Source organism: Bombus flavifrons, chromosome 9 (genome assembly GCF_040668555.2).
Source record: "Bombus flavifrons isolate JBK064 chromosome 9, iyBomFlav1_principal, whole genome shotgun sequence".
Taxonomy (NCBI): Eukaryota; Metazoa; Arthropoda; class Insecta; order Hymenoptera; family Apidae; genus Bombus; species Bombus flavifrons.
The window spans coordinates 1285274-1303289 of NC_138450.1; the positions used below are offsets into that span (position 1 = coordinate 1285274).

General features: G+C 29.5%; 7 protein-coding genes across 14 annotated transcripts; 3 read left to right on the plus strand and 4 right to left on the minus strand.

The window, feature by feature from the left end:
* The first annotated feature begins 391 nt into the window (after positions 1 to 391).
* sage (salivary gland-expressed bHLH) lies at positions 392 to 3438 on the plus strand. 2 transcript variants are annotated; one of them, XM_069120258.1, is made up of 4 exons: positions 392 to 888; positions 1555 to 1723; positions 1802 to 2002; positions 2062 to 3438. In XM_069120258.1, the coding sequence occupies exons 1-4, from the start codon at positions 847 to 849 to the stop codon at positions 2490 to 2492; spliced, it is 843 nt and encodes a 280-aa protein (XP_068976359.1). In that variant the 5' UTR covers positions 392 to 846; the 3' UTR covers positions 2493 to 3438. The 2 variants fall into 2 exon arrangements, with proteins under 2 accessions (XP_068976359.1, XP_068976360.1); XM_069120259.1 differs by having other exon boundaries at positions 416 to 888; positions 2074 to 3437.
* A 130-nt stretch (positions 3439 to 3568) lies between these two features.
* LOC138183393 (DNA repair protein XRCC4) lies at positions 3569 to 4694 on the minus strand. Its single transcript, XM_069120257.1, has 2 exons — positions 4561 to 4694; positions 3569 to 4443 (listed from the first exon to the last, which is right to left on the minus strand). Exons 1-2 carry the CDS (start codon positions 4690 to 4692, stop codon positions 3661 to 3663), a joined length of 915 nt encoding a protein of 304 aa, XP_068976358.1. The 5' UTR covers positions 4693 to 4694; the 3' UTR covers positions 3569 to 3660.
* Positions 4695 to 4765: 71 nt separating this feature from the next.
* On the plus strand, positions 4766 to 7195 carry LOC138183391 (RAB6A-GEF complex partner protein 2). 6 transcript variants are annotated; one of them, XM_069120252.1, is made up of 7 exons: positions 4766 to 4904; positions 5249 to 5436; positions 5505 to 5626; positions 5764 to 5871; positions 5965 to 6114; positions 6222 to 6334; positions 6416 to 7195. In XM_069120252.1, exons 2-7 carry the CDS (start codon positions 5315 to 5317, stop codon positions 6944 to 6946), a joined length of 1146 nt encoding a protein of 381 aa, XP_068976353.1. In that variant the 5' UTR covers positions 4766 to 4904; positions 5249 to 5314; the 3' UTR covers positions 6947 to 7195. The 6 variants fall into 6 exon arrangements, with proteins under 6 accessions (XP_068976353.1, XP_068976352.1, XP_068976351.1 ...); XM_069120251.1 differs by having other exon boundaries at positions 4856 to 4986; XM_069120250.1 differs by lacking the exon at positions 4766 to 4904 and adding an exon at positions 4970 to 5071.
* A 1276-nt stretch (positions 7196 to 8471) lies between these two features.
* Positions 8472 to 11829, plus strand: LOC138182954 (ribosome biogenesis protein BOP1 homolog). Its single transcript, XM_069119425.1, has 8 exons — positions 8472 to 8733; positions 8873 to 9757; positions 9820 to 10498; positions 10559 to 10768; positions 10847 to 11124; positions 11192 to 11291; positions 11371 to 11566; positions 11639 to 11829. Exons 1-8 carry the CDS (start codon positions 8623 to 8625, stop codon positions 11790 to 11792), a joined length of 2613 nt encoding a protein of 870 aa, XP_068975526.1. The 5' UTR covers positions 8472 to 8622; the 3' UTR covers positions 11793 to 11829.
* Positions 11830 to 12854: 1025 nt separating this feature from the next.
* On the minus strand, positions 12855 to 15911 carry LOC138182955 (uncharacterized). 2 transcript variants are annotated; one of them, XM_069119426.1, is made up of 3 exons: positions 15136 to 15911; positions 14488 to 14811; positions 12855 to 14385 (listed from the first exon to the last, which is right to left on the minus strand). In XM_069119426.1, exons 1-3 carry the CDS (start codon positions 15288 to 15290, stop codon positions 12915 to 12917), a joined length of 1950 nt encoding a protein of 649 aa, XP_068975527.1. In that variant the 5' UTR covers positions 15291 to 15911; the 3' UTR covers positions 12855 to 12914. The 2 variants fall into 2 exon arrangements, with proteins under 2 accessions (XP_068975527.1, XP_068975529.1); XM_069119428.1 differs by lacking the exon at positions 15136 to 15911 and adding an exon at positions 15003 to 15128.
* Positions 15912 to 15921: 10 nt separating this feature from the next.
* Positions 15922 to 16743, minus strand: Aatf (Apoptosis antagonizing transcription factor). Its single transcript, XM_069119900.1, has one exon. It carries the CDS (start codon positions 16741 to 16743, stop codon positions 15922 to 15924), a length of 822 nt encoding a protein of 273 aa, XP_068976001.1.
* Positions 16635 to 17904, minus strand: LOC138182957 (protein AATF-like). The gene is made up of 3 exons (XM_069119433.1): positions 17341 to 17904; positions 16932 to 17275; positions 16635 to 16849 (listed from the first exon to the last, which is right to left on the minus strand). The coding sequence occupies exons 1-3, from the start codon at positions 17550 to 17552 to the stop codon at positions 16773 to 16775; spliced, it is 633 nt and encodes a 210-aa protein (XP_068975534.1). The 5' UTR covers positions 17553 to 17904; the 3' UTR covers positions 16635 to 16772.
* Between the last annotated feature and the right edge of the window lie 112 nt (positions 17905 to 18016).

The window sequence follows — 18016 nt, forward strand, 5'->3', positions numbered from 1 at the left end:
ATCTTCCCCCCAGACACATAAATGCTTAATTTTTCTATAAAGATACAGTTTCCAACGCATTCTAAAAAAATGATCGTTATTCTTCGCAATCCGTTATACTTGCATCGTCTGTGTCATTAGTATTTCCATCGAGCGGGCGTCTATTATGTTTCGGTGTTTACATTCCCACTTTTATTCCGATCATCCCAGTGGCTCTCATTTGTCTTGATAAGAAGAAACTCTCGTATTATTTGTCGAAATTAAATAAAAAATTGAATATAAGCTCAAGTATGGCTTTAAAAACGATTCTCTTCAATAAAATGTTACAACCGTTTTTTTACAACGAAGTCTTTTTAAAGTAGATAGTTTTATGCAGTTTTATACAATGAGCAATACGCGTCAGCCATCACTATATTTGAGCTCGTTCTGGATAGTTTAACAGAAAAATGCTTCCAACCTAAATTCATTAAGTATTAAGTAAAGTATCTATAATAATACAAGAAAAACTTTTAAAAATATCTTTTCTTCACAAGAATTTAAGCCTGAATCCTTAAAGTTTAGTACAGCTTTACTTAAGCAGCTTGTACCCTTGAACCGAAGATCTAATGACGATTCTCCATAAATTGAGAATCTCTGTTGGAACACCTGAATACTTAATAAATGGATAAAATTAACATTAATAACGACTGTCTGTGACCGATCCACATCTTATCCAACGACAAACGAGTTCGACAGTCGCGTGTGATATATGCCTTAGGAAAGTTTCTCGAAGAAGGTAGATCGACAGTACCTTTGGAACTTTCTTGTCCAAATTGTCCCAGGAGCGATCAGCCGGTATCTCTATTGATAACAGTTCGATTTTTCGGCATGGACTCGGAGGAATACGGCAACGAATTGTCGAGAAACGAGGTAAAATCCTTCAACCCCTTGCTGACATGAGTCCGAAGTCAGAAGTATTCCTACGAGGAGACGTAACATTATAGGAAATTTTGAGTATTTTCGTTTGGAAAAACTATACTATATAGCATCTTGAAAGTTTCTGTACATATTCGCTCATATTTAAAATTTTGACATTTTTTTGGCGATTAGTACTGGTTATTAGTTAATGTATTTAAACTTTTTTGCGGCGTGTTTTATCTCTTCACTTTGCGACTCATAAATGAATTGAAAGTTGTAATATATTTACTTGATTTTAAATCAAGCGGAAAGTATATGTGTAAAGAATAATTGTGCGAATTTTCAAACTAACTAGAAAATTTGTTTTTAAGATATTTACGATTGAAATACTCTTTCGAGAAAAGCGCGTTTAAACTCGAGAGCAAGAATTAAACGAATAAACGTTTTTAGATGATTAAACCAATCGATATATACTAGGTAAGAATTTGCTACTTCAAAAAGCATTTTTAAAAAAGGGAGGTAACTTATGAAATTATATTTATAATTATAATTATAATTATACTGAGTGAGTCACCTAACTCTGCCATCTTAAGTTGAAAAACTATGAAAGTTGAAATATGCCCTATGATCTCCATCTTATAAAATGGAATACTTGAAAACAAATTTTTTTGTTTTTAGTCAGAAAATGATAGCACTAATGAAGAATGCGCTCATTCGCCTATATTGTTGGATCTAGATAAAAATTCTAAGCAACAGCAAGAAATTTTAAGTCAAGAAGAAAGCTCGCCGTCTAAAATCCCCAACGTCGACCAATATTTGCAGAATCAATTAATAAGACATGGGTCAGGTATAATTTATATCAATATTTAAAAATAATAATTATCAAAAAGTAATTAAAGAATAACAATAAAATATTTATGTATAGAAAATACAAATATATCTCGACGACACTTTGTGAGAAGATCATGGCAGGATGAAAACTTCGAAGATCGTCAACAAAATAACGATCGAGTATTCGTGATAAGAGTTCCCGAACCGGAAGTGATAAATACTCATCCTCATCTAGAAATTCTTCATGAAACCAACATAAAATCGATCCAAAGAGAACCATCGCAAACTGAGAAAGGTGGAGAAAATAATAAACAACCAAAAATTTAGATATTACTACTATTAAATTAATTTTAGTTTTATTCTCAGATTACAAAAAATCAGCTTGCGACCGTGAACGGACAAGAATGCGTGACATGAATCGTGCTTTCGAACTTCTACGATCGAAGCTTCCGATTTGTAAACCACCCGGCAAAAAGCTTTCAAAGATCGAATCACTTAGGCATGCGATTACGTACATACGACACCTCCAAAGTCTTTTAGAACCACAATACAGTTACCCTCCGAGCGTATCTGAGAGGAGTTACTATGCTAATAGTACACCAATTACTACAAATACTTCTTTGGATATGCAACATACACCTCGATGGGAATCGTTAGCTTATTGTCGTTACGATTATCACGCACCGTTCGTTAATCCCTCGCTGTCAACATTATCTTCATCTATTCACCCTCGAGTACAACCGGAACAAAATGATCGACAATTTTTTTACGAAGCGCGACATTAATACACTCGCAATGAAATTACCATTGATCTTCTTAGGATCTTTCAAGCAGAAATGACGTACGATTTCAATCTCTACAACAAGAAATGGATATTTAATTAAAAGTAATTAGTAAACCATAATTACCGTATTGAATACTTTATGTGCCCGGTATGAAGTTTCTAGTACGGTCCTTATAGGAGAGGGAATGAAATACGCTTATTTAATGCATCTCTACAGAAGACCTTTGCATAGATTATTGTATTAGTCCTAGAGTGCAAGCTCTCAGGACCATCTGGTTAGTGAGGACGAGGCACCTCGGCTCTAGTCTGCAACATGAGCCATATGCTATACTCTGCTGCTTCTGTGAGTTCAAGAAAGCCGAAAACGGAGAAAAAGAGGTCCAATTTATACTTGAAATGAAATTTTTCTACTATTCACTGAAATCCATGCATGACTTATGATAAGTGAAATTAACTCTGAGAGGTTATCATATATTAGCTCGTAAGAGCCGCTGAGTTAAGTAGCCCGGTAGCATTGAGTAAACGACGATAATTAATATTTAATTAAACATTTAAATATTTTGGATTTTTATATTCAGGAGGATTTTTGAAGAATATTTAGGAAAGATTTTTATGAAGTGAAAGTAATCGTACCACCGCGCATCGTTGATAAATTAATCTTTTTCGAATAAATAATTTTTGGTAATTTTACGGAATCGAATAAAAAAAAAGAAGTTTTACATATTCCGGATTATTGAACTTGCTTTTACGTTTAGAGGATAGTACAATATTTTATAAAATTTAACAAAGTAGTTTTTCCTTTTCTAATACTCCCTCTTTTAAAAGGTAGTAAAAGAAATTTATTCAATATGTATATTACAATTATGTAATTAATTACAAAATTCATATACATCAAAATCAATCTTACTTTTAAAAAATCATTGTATGTACTTACAGCAATATTATATGTTATGTAATATTTACGTTAATAGTCCATATATACTTTATACATTATTAAGTTAAAAACATTTTATATAAAAATCTTAAATTAAAACAGTTAAACAATTAAAATAATTTAATGAATTAAGTTTCATTAAATTAAGAAATATTAATTCCAATTATTTATTGCACAATCTGTGTTTTAAAATATGTACAATTGTAAATAAAAGTTATAAATAGATCAACTTGCATTATTGAGAAAATAATTCTTCCTCAGATTCTTCTTCAACAAAATTCAGGCTACTTCTTGACTTCTTAGGACTACAACTTTCTTCTTCACTCTTATTCATTTCTTTTACATACTCATCTGGAGTATGTTCCTCATTTCTTGCATAATCTTTACTGGTGGATGCCTTAGGAATTATTTTATCAGTAATAATATGATTTGTTTTTTCACTTTTCTGGATACTTTTTGGGCTATTATAATTAGGTAACTTTCTTTTGCTAACTTTGATAATTGTGGAAATATCTTTCACAGTTTCATCTTCTTTCTCAGATTCTTCATCTGTACATGCATCAAAAACTGATTCTTTAACATTTTCTTTCTTTTTTATAGCATCTTGTAATTCTTTAATTTTCTTTTTTTTCGAATTTAAAACTACTATAAACTTCTTATAAAGATCCTGTTCCATAGTAATTTTGATTTCTATTAATTTTTCTATCTTTGAATTTATTTCTTTATTTACATTTACTAATTTTTTATTTTCTTCTTCTAATACTGTCATCTTATCTTGAATGCTTTGACAAAATTTCAGCAATTGTTGAAAACTTTCCCTTACTTGGAAATCTGAAATAACACACAATTCAATTCTTCCAAGAGTCCATAAATTACTTTTCCACTCTAAAATTTTGTCTTGGAGGAAAAACTGAATTTTTGTATCTTTCCCGCGAAGTATTTTCTTCGTCTCTTCGATATACTCATCAGATGATTTAGATAATTCATTAGAAAAATCATTTATATTTTTGGTGTTCATCTACGATGTAATTTGTTTGTTAATCATTTTCAATTAAGAAATAACAAAACTTATATATTTTTTACGATTTATATTAATTAAATTCAAATTTTGAACTTCTTTGATTTGTGAACTAACCTCACCAGTTAACGGCGACATTGTTGAATTTAACAGCATTACCTTAAAATGTAAGTTAAACCATTCTACGTAAAGTGTATAATATTTGTTATCAATTTGATTAAAAATTTTACATGCCGTTATTTTTGTCATTGCAATTATATGTAATTGTTATTAAATAGGTTATGTCATTTAAAGCAAAAAAATCGGTTGGAATATTAAAAAAATAAATAACATTTTGTTAATAAGTTGTATCACTGTAACGAGCGCTTCTGATAACCAATAATATCAATAACTACATGTTGGATTATCAAGTGAAGATAAAGCATATGAACAGCAAGGAAAATAAAACATATCAAGGAGATGTAAGTACACGTATTTTGATTGTAAACTGACATTTAAGTTTTCTGTATTAGGCCGTGTAGACCGTGTGTAACGTGTATAATAGTATGTATTGGTTCTTTTATGTTCATATAGTTTTAGACTTAGATTAATGTTTGGAATCTTAAACGTCAAAATAGAATATGGACAAGTAAAGTGGTGAAATAATGTTTAAAATATTCATTTTATAAATTGAAAATATATGTATGAAATTTATTTTGAATTTTGTTTGATATAATTGAATAAAAAAATTGATTTATTATACAATTTTAATATGTAGTATAAAATATTATGAAACAAATTTTTAATATGAATTAATATATTCCAGAAAACAACAAGTAATATATTGTGAGATTTACTTAAATGTATATTCATAATTTTTATAATAAAAATCATGATTGAGATAACAGCAAAACTAATTAGAGGACCTGTATATTTTTCTGGTGAAGTTATAGAATGTTTGGTCACATTTAGTAATCCATTAAATCCAATTCATCAAATATCTCAAAGTCATAGGTAATATGTAATTTATTTATTTATATTAAAGAGCTAAATTTTTACACATAAATTATAACTAATTCTAGTGATATTTTTGAGAGTCTCGCATGGGCTAGTGCACAAGTTCATTGTCAATGTTCCACAAATAATAAAATTGTTTTCTCAGAGAAGCTGAACATGACAGCACAATTAGCAGCTATTAATGCAAGTAAGTCTATGGTATTTTAAAATAATTATTTCTAATTGTTGCATGAAGAAATATAGAATTTCTTTCTTTGGTTTTAATTATTTTGAATGTAACTTTCTAATTCATTCAGTTTGTTTTTTATAATAAGTGTTTTGCAGATACAACCTTTGCACCATGGCAACAGGATAATGGTCATGTTGTTCTAAATACAAAGCCAAAAATTTTATTTTGTGATTTAAGATTATCTCCTGGTGAAAGTAAAACATGTGAGTATCTAATTGGAACTTGGACATATTATAGACCAAAAATATGATCAAAATTATATAAATAAATTTTTGTTTAATGTTTAAATTTTGCAGATATTTATCGGGAGACAATTCCAAGTGATGCACCTCCATCTTATAGAGGACATGCAGTAAAGTATTCATATAAAATCACAATTGGAACACAACGAGTAAACACAGCTATAAAGCTACTTAGAGTTCCATTCAGAGTACTTTCTTTAAGTGGTAGTATATTATCTAATTTTATAATTTTAATAATTTAGCACTACTTCTACTAAATCACTGTAGAAAAATTGTGACTGAAGCTGCTGCTTTTATTCATGAATTTGTAGAATTGCCTGAAGTAACTGCTTGTAATGATAGTGTTGACTTGAGTCCAAATAATCCATTTATGGAAACACAACACAGAGATACTCCATTAGATGTCGCGCTACAAACTCTTCAGGTTTATTAGTTTCTTTTTACATAAAAATTTATATTTGTTGTATAAATGCAGTATTAATTAATATTTTATTTTTACATTTAGAATTTAACAGCTAGACGCAGTCCAAATTTTTATAATATTACAAACGGACGTGGTCGTGTTGTGAGATTTTGTCTTTTTAAAAATTCATATAAACTTGGAGAAGACATAGTTGGAACGTTTGATTTCTCGAATGCTACCGTTTCTTGTGCACAAGTATCTGTTGCGTTGCAATCAGAGGAACATATTTCAGAGGAGTACAGACGAGGAAAGGCCTCAACACCAACTTTAGTCAGTTACAACAAACACCACGAAATGTGTATGGGTTTAAAATATTCTCATTTGGTATTACCCATACCATTACACGTAACACCAGATTTTACTACTGATTTAATGACACTAAAATGGAGACTACACTTCGAATTTGTTACAACTTCCAAATTAGTAGAAATGCCCAATAAAAGTACTGTTAACTGGCAAGGACCATTGATCTTGGATGTTGAAACGATGACATGGGATTTACCTGTTCATATTCATCCAACAACTACACCGCCTAATACTGCACAACAAACTAGATATAATACAGTGATATAACAAATTGTAAAATTTTGTTATATTGGAAATTCACAGAGGTTTATTATTTTTCATTAATAGTTATTAAACCATGCATTTTCTTAATTATTGATATAATAATGTCGAAAAAATAATGTATATTAAAAGGCGTAAATAAATGAAGTGCTTTATTTATGTAATATGAATTTATCAGAGCAAATCATTTTGACAACAAGTAATTCATATATTTTAAATATTCTATTCACACAATAGTAAAGAATCTTATAAATGCATGTCTTTTTGTATGTCTATAAATCATTTATTTAACACTTAGCCAACCACGCGCGTTACAGCGAGCTGTACATTTCCACCGCTTTCTGACAAGCCAACCTATATGCGGTCCACCGCACATTTTTCCAAGTATCGAGGACTAATATTCACTACTTAAAAAACACAGAAGTCCAAAATTATTTAAGTAATTAATTATATTTTGCGGTAATAATTTTATTTAAGGATTTTACATATTGTTTATACAAAACATCAAATTAAAAATATACAACAATTCTTTTGTAGTTTATGCAAAAAATATAGGTAAAATTAAAAACATTAAAGATGACAAAAGATAAATAACATGACTTAATCGTGAGATTAAAAATTCATAATGCATATTAATATTTTTTTATAGTGTAATATCGTTCGATTATAACTTTATTTAGTCATAACTGATAGTGTAACTTTTTAACTAATTTTAACACCACTAAATTGGTGTATTTTATTATATATTTATAAAAGCGGAAAAAGTGGTGTAATTAATGGGGAACAATTCTAGGTAAACAATAACTGATAATAACAACAAAAAAAAAAGAAAACGCGTTGCTAATGTCAAAAAGGGAGATCTCCCCGTTCGGTCACGCAGTGATGTTCTTCACAGAGGAGAGATCTCCCTATTCGGTTGGCTAAGTGTTAACATTCGCAAAATGAAAATTTTATTAATTGCACTTTGGATTTTAATGTGTTTAATAAAAGCTATACAACTTTTTTATAAGCAATTAATAAATGTGATTATTGTCTATTAAAACTGTTTTATTAATTTATTCTTATCAAATTAATAAAATGGGGAGGAAGTAGTAATATAGTTTTATAAAAATCAATGACTAATTCATATATTAAATAGATATTTATTTCTTTTTAGGAATTCTTTGGTATACACGTACAATTGTAAGTACTTATTCGAGCTTATTCCTAATATATGACGTTTTGAGGGGATGATTATGTATAGGATACCAAGGGGTGGAAATTAACCCCACACAACCTTTAATTCGTGAATACTTTCCTGGGACAGTATTCTTAGCACAAATTTAACTTAATGCCACACTTCTCTATCCACATGTAGTCGACCTATTCTAACGCAATGCGCTATTCAATCTTTCTTATTACTCTTGTTCTGCAAGGCATCTTTTTTAGCTCATTGCTACGGCTTCTGAATTTTCGAAACGGTTGGCCAATCAGTTGTAAGCGCGCAGCTAGCTGAACCTTTGAACGCGAAGGTATCTCGCTTTAATATTGGCGAGAGGAGCGCCAAAATCCCCTTCCTTTGTCCAAAGAACTCATACATATTATTTTATAGTTCACACTCTCATATAACTAAATTTAAAGTACTCGACAACACGTGAAACATACATAACCTCATTATTACTTGTATACATGCGGAAAAAAAGATGAAGCATCAACGAAAAACTTCAAAGAGGAAGCTAAATAACATAAAAACTGCAAATAATGTTAGAGAAGGAGAAACGGATTCACCGAAACCTACATTTGAAGAAGAATCGGTAACATTTCTTCCATCGATATGTTCTAACCTATAAGAAAACATAACCAAATTAAACCAAATTAAATTATTATTAAATATATGTACTTCGAAAATGTCATTTATTATTTATATTTCATGACACGAAAAATATTATTTAGGATTCAGGTACTGAAGATTTACTGTCTGCTGAAGTAAATAACAATGATGGAAGTTCAGATGAAGAAATAAATGAAAATGAAGATATTCCTGTATCAGACACTGAACAAGATCCAATTGTCTTTAAATCTGATGATGAAGAAGATGAATTAAGCTTTCAGACAGATTCAGATGATCTTGGTCTTGATGAAGATTATTCTGAAAGTGAAGAAGAAAATATTTCTCTTGATGAAAGCGAAGATGAAAATTTGGAAAAGAAAAGTGAAAATTCTGAAACTCCCTCAACATCTAAAGATAATGAATTTGCAAAAATAAAAAAAGGTGGATCTTCTATGTTTAATATTAATAATAGGAATATATCTAATACACTACAGACTAAGAAAAAAAGAAAAACTCTTATAAATAAAAATAAATCAGATGAATCAAATATTGGTAAAGATATACAAAAAGGTAAGGTACAAAATAAAGAAAATTTAAAATTAGATTTAGAAAAATGTAAAGAAAGGAGTACTAAGAAGAATACAGAATCTAGTATATATAATGAAAATGCAAATCATGATAAGTTAGTAACAGATCAACAAGTAGATGAATATGAATATGATAGTTCTGATGAAGAAGATATTCGTAACACAGTTGGAAACATACCAATGAAGTGGTATGATGAATATGATCATATTGGTTATGATTGGGATGGTAAAAAAATTATAAAACCTCAAAAAGGTGACCAGTTAGACAATTTTTTGAAAAGAATGGAAGATCCCGATTTTTGGAGAACAATTAAGGATCCTCAAACTGGGCAAGATGTTGTATTAAGTGAAGCAGATATAGATTTGATTACAAGGATACAAAAACGAAAAATTCCGGACGTAACTTTTGATGAATATGCTGTAAGTATTTTTCTAATTTATTAGTGATTCAGGAATTACATTTTTATGTTATTATCTTACAGCCATGGGTAGAGTGGTTCACTTCAGAGGTGATGAAGACACCATTACGTAAATTTCCTGAACATAAACGTTCATTCTTACCATCTAAATCAGAAGCTAAAAAAGTATCAAAATTAGTTCATGCACTTAAGATGGGTTGGATAAAATCAACAGCGGAATTAAAGAAAGAAAGGGAAAAGAAGAGAAATGAACCACAATTTTACATGTTGTGGCAATCAGATGATCAAGCTGAAGAAATGCGTAGAATTCATAAACATATCCCACCGCCAAAAAGGCATTTACCTGGACATGCAGAAAGCTATAATCCTCCCCCAGAATACTTATTCGATAAAAAGGAACTAAAAGAATGGAATAAATTACAGACAACACCATGGAAACGAAAATTACACTTCATTCCACAAAAATATAATGCTCTCCGCGAAGTACCTGCCTATCCTAAATACGTTAAAGAAAGATTTCAAAGATGCCTAGATTTGTACTTGTGCCCTAGAGCATTGAAAATGAGATTAACAATAGAACCAGAAGCCTTAGTGCCTCAATTGCCAAGTCCAAAGGATTTACAACCTTTCCCTACAACAATGTCTATGGTATTTAAAGGTCACACAGATATGGTAAGAAGCATTACAGCAGAACCGATGGGACAATATATAGCTTCTGGTGGTGATGATATGAACTTAAAAAGTAAGTATATCTTCTATGAAATATTATGCATTATATATAACAGTGTTCATTGTTTTACAGTATGGGAAATAGCAACAGGCAGGTGTGTAAAAACAGTACCATGTGGGGGGATAATTAGATCTGTGGCATGGTGTCCAAATCAATCTTTATCGCTTATAGCGGTAGCTGCAGATAAAAAGGTTCTATTAATAAATCCTGGTGTTGGAGATCATTTAATTACTAATAAAACAAATCAATTATTAGAAATAATACCTCAAAGTGATATTATAGGTATTGTAAAATATAGTTTTTATACAATACTTCATAAAAATACTTTATAGAAAAAGTATACTTGTATCTTTGTTACAGTAAGTGAAAGAGTGAAAACTGCTGTTCAGTGGGAACAAGCAGAAGATGAATATTGGACTAATGGAATTAGGGTAATTTTAAATCATTTCAAAACAGTAAAACAAGTAACTTGGCATGGTAAAGGTGATTATTTTGCCACTGTTATGCCAGATGGTCAAAACAGATCTGTCTTAATAAATCAATTATCAAAAAGAAGATCTCAATTACCTTTCACCAGGTCAAAAGGTTTAATACAGTGTGTCTTGTTTCATCCAATTAGGCCCTATTTATTTGTAGCGGTAAGTAGAAAATAATATAAATTAAACGTAAAATTCTAAATATATAATTGTAATAAAATAATTGTAGACTCAACGAAATGTTCGAATATATGATTTAATAAAACAGGAAATGATTAAAAAATTGCTATCAAACTCACAATGGATATCATCAATGACAATACATCCAGGTAAGACTGGACATTATATGAATAACGTAAGTACTTAAATCATTATTATTTCGTTTAATAATCGTACTTATATTTCCAGGAGGTGACAATATTTTAGTAGGCACATACGACCGCAAAATGCTTTGGTTTGATCTTGATTTAAGTACAAAACCTTATCAGACATTACGTTTACATGGTACAGGCGTTCGCAGTGTTGTATTTCATAAGCGATATCCACTTTTTGCATCTGGTGCTGATGACAGAGGTCTTATTGTTTCCCATGGAATGGTGTACAAGTAAGATAACTTGCATTTATAATTATTTGACCATTGTTCATTATGTACTAATTATTTCATAATGTATTTCAGTGATTTATTGCAAAACGCATTAATTGTACCACTTAAAAGATTATGCAATCATGAATCTTATAATGACTTTGGTATTTTGGACGTGATGTTTCACCCTATTCAACCATGGGTATTTTCTGCAGGTGCAGATTCAACAATACTAATGTATACTTGAGTTGTATATGTATTTATAGTTTTAGTTAACAAATAATGCAATGAAACAAATATTATTATGTTACATAACGTAAAAATTTTTTATGAACAATTATTTAGAGCTATAAAAATTAGAATAAATTCTTTCCCAAATGTTTTATTTTGTGCGTGAATTTGAAACGTAACTTTTATATTCTAATCCTTTACAAAAGGTAAACATATAGGAACGTTTGTATCGTAACAGGATAAAATACGATAGTATAATTACGACAAAAAAATCATGAAAGATTATACAATAAATATTCTATAACTAAAATAATAAAAAATTTATCTATTCCTATACATCAAAATTTATATGATTTATAAAGGCTTGATATCTAAATGCATCTTAAATTAAAAATCAGATAAATCTTTTAAATATGTATAACGCACTTGCGAAAGATCTAAGACTAGTTTCTAGAAGTATATAGAAAGAAGTTTAAAAATTTTAAAAGAAAAGATCGTTTCCATTAGTAAAATTATCAATAAATGAATTCGAAACGTACAAAAATTATAAGATGTAAAAAAGTTATGTAATCGAATATTTTATCAAGTTCGACTTTTTATGTAGAAAGTAATTTTCTGTTTAATAAACATCGAAATAGATATTGAAATGTATATTACTGAAGTCTCTAGTTTACTGAAAGTAAACTTATTTAAAAATTATATTGCACATGATGATGATATTTCGTTTGTAAATGAATAAAAAATAATCTTTTTAACGTTTGATTTGCACAACAGAATTTCATATTAATTTTGTATTTATAATTTTTATATCTTTGATTGAATTACTAATGATTATTTAAAAGGCCCGAATTCTGATTTATTATATAATCATAATTTACTAACAAATGTTAGGCTAATACGAAATATTCGATGATTCACAAATAAAGTGAATATGACATACAAAATATCCTAAAGGTGTATAAATTAAGTTTCTCACTATCACCTTTTACAACATAATCAACACATTTAAAAATTATATGCACGTATTCATATACATACATACATACATACATATACATACATACATACATACATATACATACATACATACATACATACATATACATACATACATACATACATACACATTTGCGTACGTTTAAGAAGAGGGTGGTGAATGACCCAAACATTGCCACTCAGGCTCTCCACATTCGCAAATACGACCAGCGTGTCTGACTTGAAAAACTGTTACTATACCCCTGCTGTCGTCGAATCTACAAGTGATGTGTAAATCATGAATTAAGAAAGTATAAAATTGGCTACCCCATCGTTGTCTCAGATATACCGATCTAGGATCCTCGCGAAGTACATTTTCTATAGCTATTTTTTGGTCATTTATTTTAGTTCCTAAAATCTCGTTTAATTGAATCAAAGCACGATCGTTAAATACTACACATAGAGGTGTTCGAGGTCTCGATATCCACTCTGGAATTCTTATTTCCGAAGAAATATTAGCTCCCGATTCTCTGTTCTCAGCGTTTCTTGATTCAGAAGAGAATACTAAATGTGTGTCTCCACTATCTGGTAAGCTATTATTTGACATTGTTCTTATTACTTGATTCGGTAAATGTTGTGAAGGAGTAAGAACTTGTGGTTCTAATCCTTCTTCTCCATCAGGAGCTTCGCGTACCCCCATCCTTACAGGAGAATTATCAATTCTCGAATTTAACGATCGTCGATGAATTAAATCTATATCTGTACCACAAATGGTATTTGGTCCATCAGCTCCATCTAAAAGTCTAGACCGAGAAGCATGTGTTTCTGTATAATTAGATCCCACGTTTCTTGATCCGTATGTTGGTTCGATATTAGTACGACCATTTACGTTAATATTTTGCAATCTATTATTTATATCTACTAAACTTTCTGGTTGTTCCACGTTAGACGAAAGTACGTTATGTCCTATTATATTCAAACTTGTCCGCGGATCAGACAAAGTGTCGGAAAATGTATGAGCAGTTCTATGTATATCGGTTATATCTATGCTATGTTGTAGTGCGCTATTATTATGCAAACTGATATCATTTAATTCAGAAAAATGTCTCATACTGGAATAACTTTCAAAGTTTGAATTTCTTTGGAACTCTTCAGCTTGTAACCTTAAAGCAATTTCTTCGTCTCTAGAAACATCTGTCTCTTGACTTGTTTTATTAATAACTTTTCTATAATAAGATTCCGAAAGTAAACTTCTTGTTTCATCCCCAAGACTAACATTAGTACTGAATGTGTCACATGTTTGATTTCTGGCAGTTTCTTCTATGCACTCAAATGCATCATCTACATTAGATTCTTGTGATCTGTTACTTAATTTTTCAAAATATATAGGACTATCATATTGTGGTATATAAGGTTTTATATCTAGTACAGGTGATTGATCAACCATGTCTACACCTTCAAAATAAATTGTATGATTTTCTATTGTTGTAATTTTTACTAAACTCAAACCTATTGGACATGGACGGTGTGGAGAACGTGTAGAAAATACACCTGTTTTTGTACCATTTAATCTTGGTGGTGCAACTTTGGCACGAACATGTGTTGAATCATTCCTATGAAAGTAGAATAGAACCCTATTGAGAGAAAAATGATTTTGTATTAATTATTTAGGGATAAATAAAATAAAAAAAAATTGTTTACTATAAAATATTTGCTTTTTAAATAAATTATCTTACCACATATGTGAGAAATCTTGTAATCCTTCAAGTGCATGATCAGGATTAGTAAATATTGAATTATATAATAGCAATTTTCCTGGTACTTTTCCACAGACTCCAGTTTGTCTAGGTGTACCACGTTTACTAGGAAACCAAGTAGATATTACTCCAATTGGTTTTAATTTTATGGTATCATCATCTGTACTAGTGCTAGGTTTCACATCATCGGGACCTATAACTTTTGCGTCAGACATAGATGGTCTATTTCTGAATGACTCCAAAAGACGCTTTATGCTGTCAACATCTTTTTCATGTATATATCGAAGACTCTTTATTTGTTGTCTGTGGAAATTACAATTAATACAATAAACTGTCACATATCAGTAAAAATAAAATTTTAATAAGGTATAAAATATAATATGAATTTAATAAGTTTTTAACTTTAACAAAAATTGTAGTATTTTTAATTATATCGTTTATTTCACGTATGTGTAATAGTCATACACTCCATATATGCACGAACACATACATACACATAGTTATATGTACACTACAAATATGTAAGTATGCACAAAACAGCATGTTTGAGTAGAACTTGTTGATATCTCTTTGAGTAATTCTTTGAACTCATAAAGATAGGATGGGACAGAAGAATGCAAATAATACCTTAAATTATTAATTTCTTTTCTGGCTATATTTAACTGACCAAGCAAATATTTAGTGCTAAAATCTGAATTTTGACAAGCAGAATCCATAACTGCTCCTTCGAGCGAAATCGCCGGTCGAATTAGATAGAATGAAACGAAATAGACATCAACCATGGATCAACTAAATACAATAGTGAGACTACTGGTTCTAAAGCTTGACGTAGTTGATTAAGAAAAGAACGGATGTAGAGGAGACACACAGTGATGCATTTACATTAAAAAATTGGATGAAATTATTTTTGTACGTAAATCACGTTTAATTGATGCAGTTTATTATTTTGACACGAAATAGATAGAGGGCGCAACTCTGCTACATGAAAAAATATGCAAAATATACCTGCAGGTTATATAGATAGTCACGTTTACATTAAATATTTTATACTTAACTGCCTGAAGTTCTCCTTAAAATATAATAAAAAATGAATATGATCAATCTGTTTATAATGACTTTAAATCAATTAATATATTAAAGTTCCTTTATTTACTAAACAAAATTATATATATACAACAACATTTTGTTGATAAGGCTAAGAAAAATAATATTCAAATAAATATCATTAAGTATAAAATTTTAAACACTCTTGTATTATTATATACACAATAAACAAATTTTGTTTATTTATTTTATTGCATAATATTAACTATAATTAATTTTGCCTGTATTTCATTATCAAATTTCTGTAAATCTTATAAAATATTTTTGATTAAAATATATAAAATTAACATTTTATTAATAGTCCTAAACTTAACGACCAACTTCTACATTTGGTGGTTTAATTCTGCCAAATAAAGAACTATATAATTCATCCTTTGCATGATCTGTCCATGTATCATTTATTGTAATAGGAGCCATAAAGTTTACTAACTTATTATGTACATTATAACGTATTCTTCTACCCTTAGTAGCTCTTGTATCTATTTTTCTTTTCATTTTTCGCCTCATATTCTGTAATTTTATCCATTGTTTACTAAGTTGTATAGGATCAGTGATATCAGATGATTTATATTCAATTAAATCTCTTAAAAGTTGATGATAGAAGTCATCATCATCATAAATTTCAGAATCATAGTCCTGAATTCTTCTACCATCACTATCTTCTGTTACTTGTTCCTTACCAACAATTTTATATTCTGAACGTTTCAATCGACTTTTTTTAAGCAACTTTTCCTTATCATTTAGAGCGAATTCAATTTGTTTCAGAGTTGTTTCACTCATACCTTTATTTAATTTACCACTAGTTATCCTTGTCTTTTCATTCCATTTTTGTACAACAGAATTTCTATATTGTATATATGATTTGTGATTATCGTTTAATATCTTTTCATAGTCTTTAAGTTTCAATTTTTTGCTAAATATATTCTTGTTAAAGCTTTCTTTATATTTGTCTGAAATTGTATCTTTATCTTCATTTTCATCCTCTGTATCCGAAAGAATTTCTTCATCCATTGGATCTTCTGTATTTGCTATTTCATCTATGCTTTCTTCAGCTTTCCTTTTTTTATTAGACATAGATAAATTTTTTGTTTCAGGGTATTGTTTTAAAAAGAAAGTTTGCAACTGTAACATATTATTCAATAATATTTTCAACTTATTTTTTACTTCATCAGTTGTTTTTGTGTATTCTGCATCCATTTTAAAATTTTGATAAACATCATGCTGAGGCATTTGATTACTCGTAATTAAACATTTTTGTAATTTTATTCTTATTTCTAACAAATTTTCCCAAAGTTTTAATTGATTTCTAACACAACTACCTTTTTCTATATCTGCTCTTATATTTATCTGCGATATTGTCTTGATATCTGTCCCCTGCTTTGTAAAAAGAATATCTTTACTATCATCATTTTCAGAATCTTGTTCTAAATTCATTTTACTGTCATAACTCATTTCCTCATTCGAATGATCATTTTCATTATCTTCCATATTGCTATCATCATCTTCCAGATCTTCTTCATTATTACTGTTGTTGATATCATCACTTTCTTGCTCCATACTGTTCATTTCTTCATCTTCACTTTCTGATGTGCTTTGTACAACAGAATCTTCATCATCATCATCCTCATATATATCTTTTCTTGAAACTTTTTTACCTTTATACCTATAGTAGAGAAATAATGATCCTATTAAATAATTCTATAATAAAATTGAAGTAAAATTTCGTACCTTTCGTCCACTTGATCCAAGAGATCCACATTTCGTCTACGTATCTCCGAAATTTGGAAATTACTATCTGAATTATCACTTTCATCATAACGATCAACTAGTTTCGCTTTCGTGTCTTCCGCTTCATCGTCGGAATTAAAAGTTACTGGTGTTGTAGTAACTAATGAATTCACTTTGTCTGCTAAGGTTTTCTTCTGTGCTTTTAAAGCCATTGCTTCGATCAAACAAATCTGAATTAATTCAACTATAAATGATGAATTTTACCACGTGCACTTTTCTATACGGGTTGATGAACATAACCTATAATAACATAACCTATAATAACATAACCTATAATTGCTATATCATCGATTATAAAATTTCATTGAAGTCTGTATACAATATATTTATATTTTATTTTTAGTAATTGTTAATTAATAGCAAACTGATAATATTATCCGGACTCATGTACATACTACTATATACTATACATATGTACTGTACACATGGATAATGGATAACATTTCCAAGACTATACTACTACCTATATTGTACTCATAGAAATATAAGAATAGAGTGCGCGACGGAGTCATGTCAAATCATATCCTATGTTATCGTGAAAGTAGATACGATATACGAATAGAAAGAATACGTTGCATATAAGCCCGTTCTATCCTTGTTTGATCAGACGTGCATA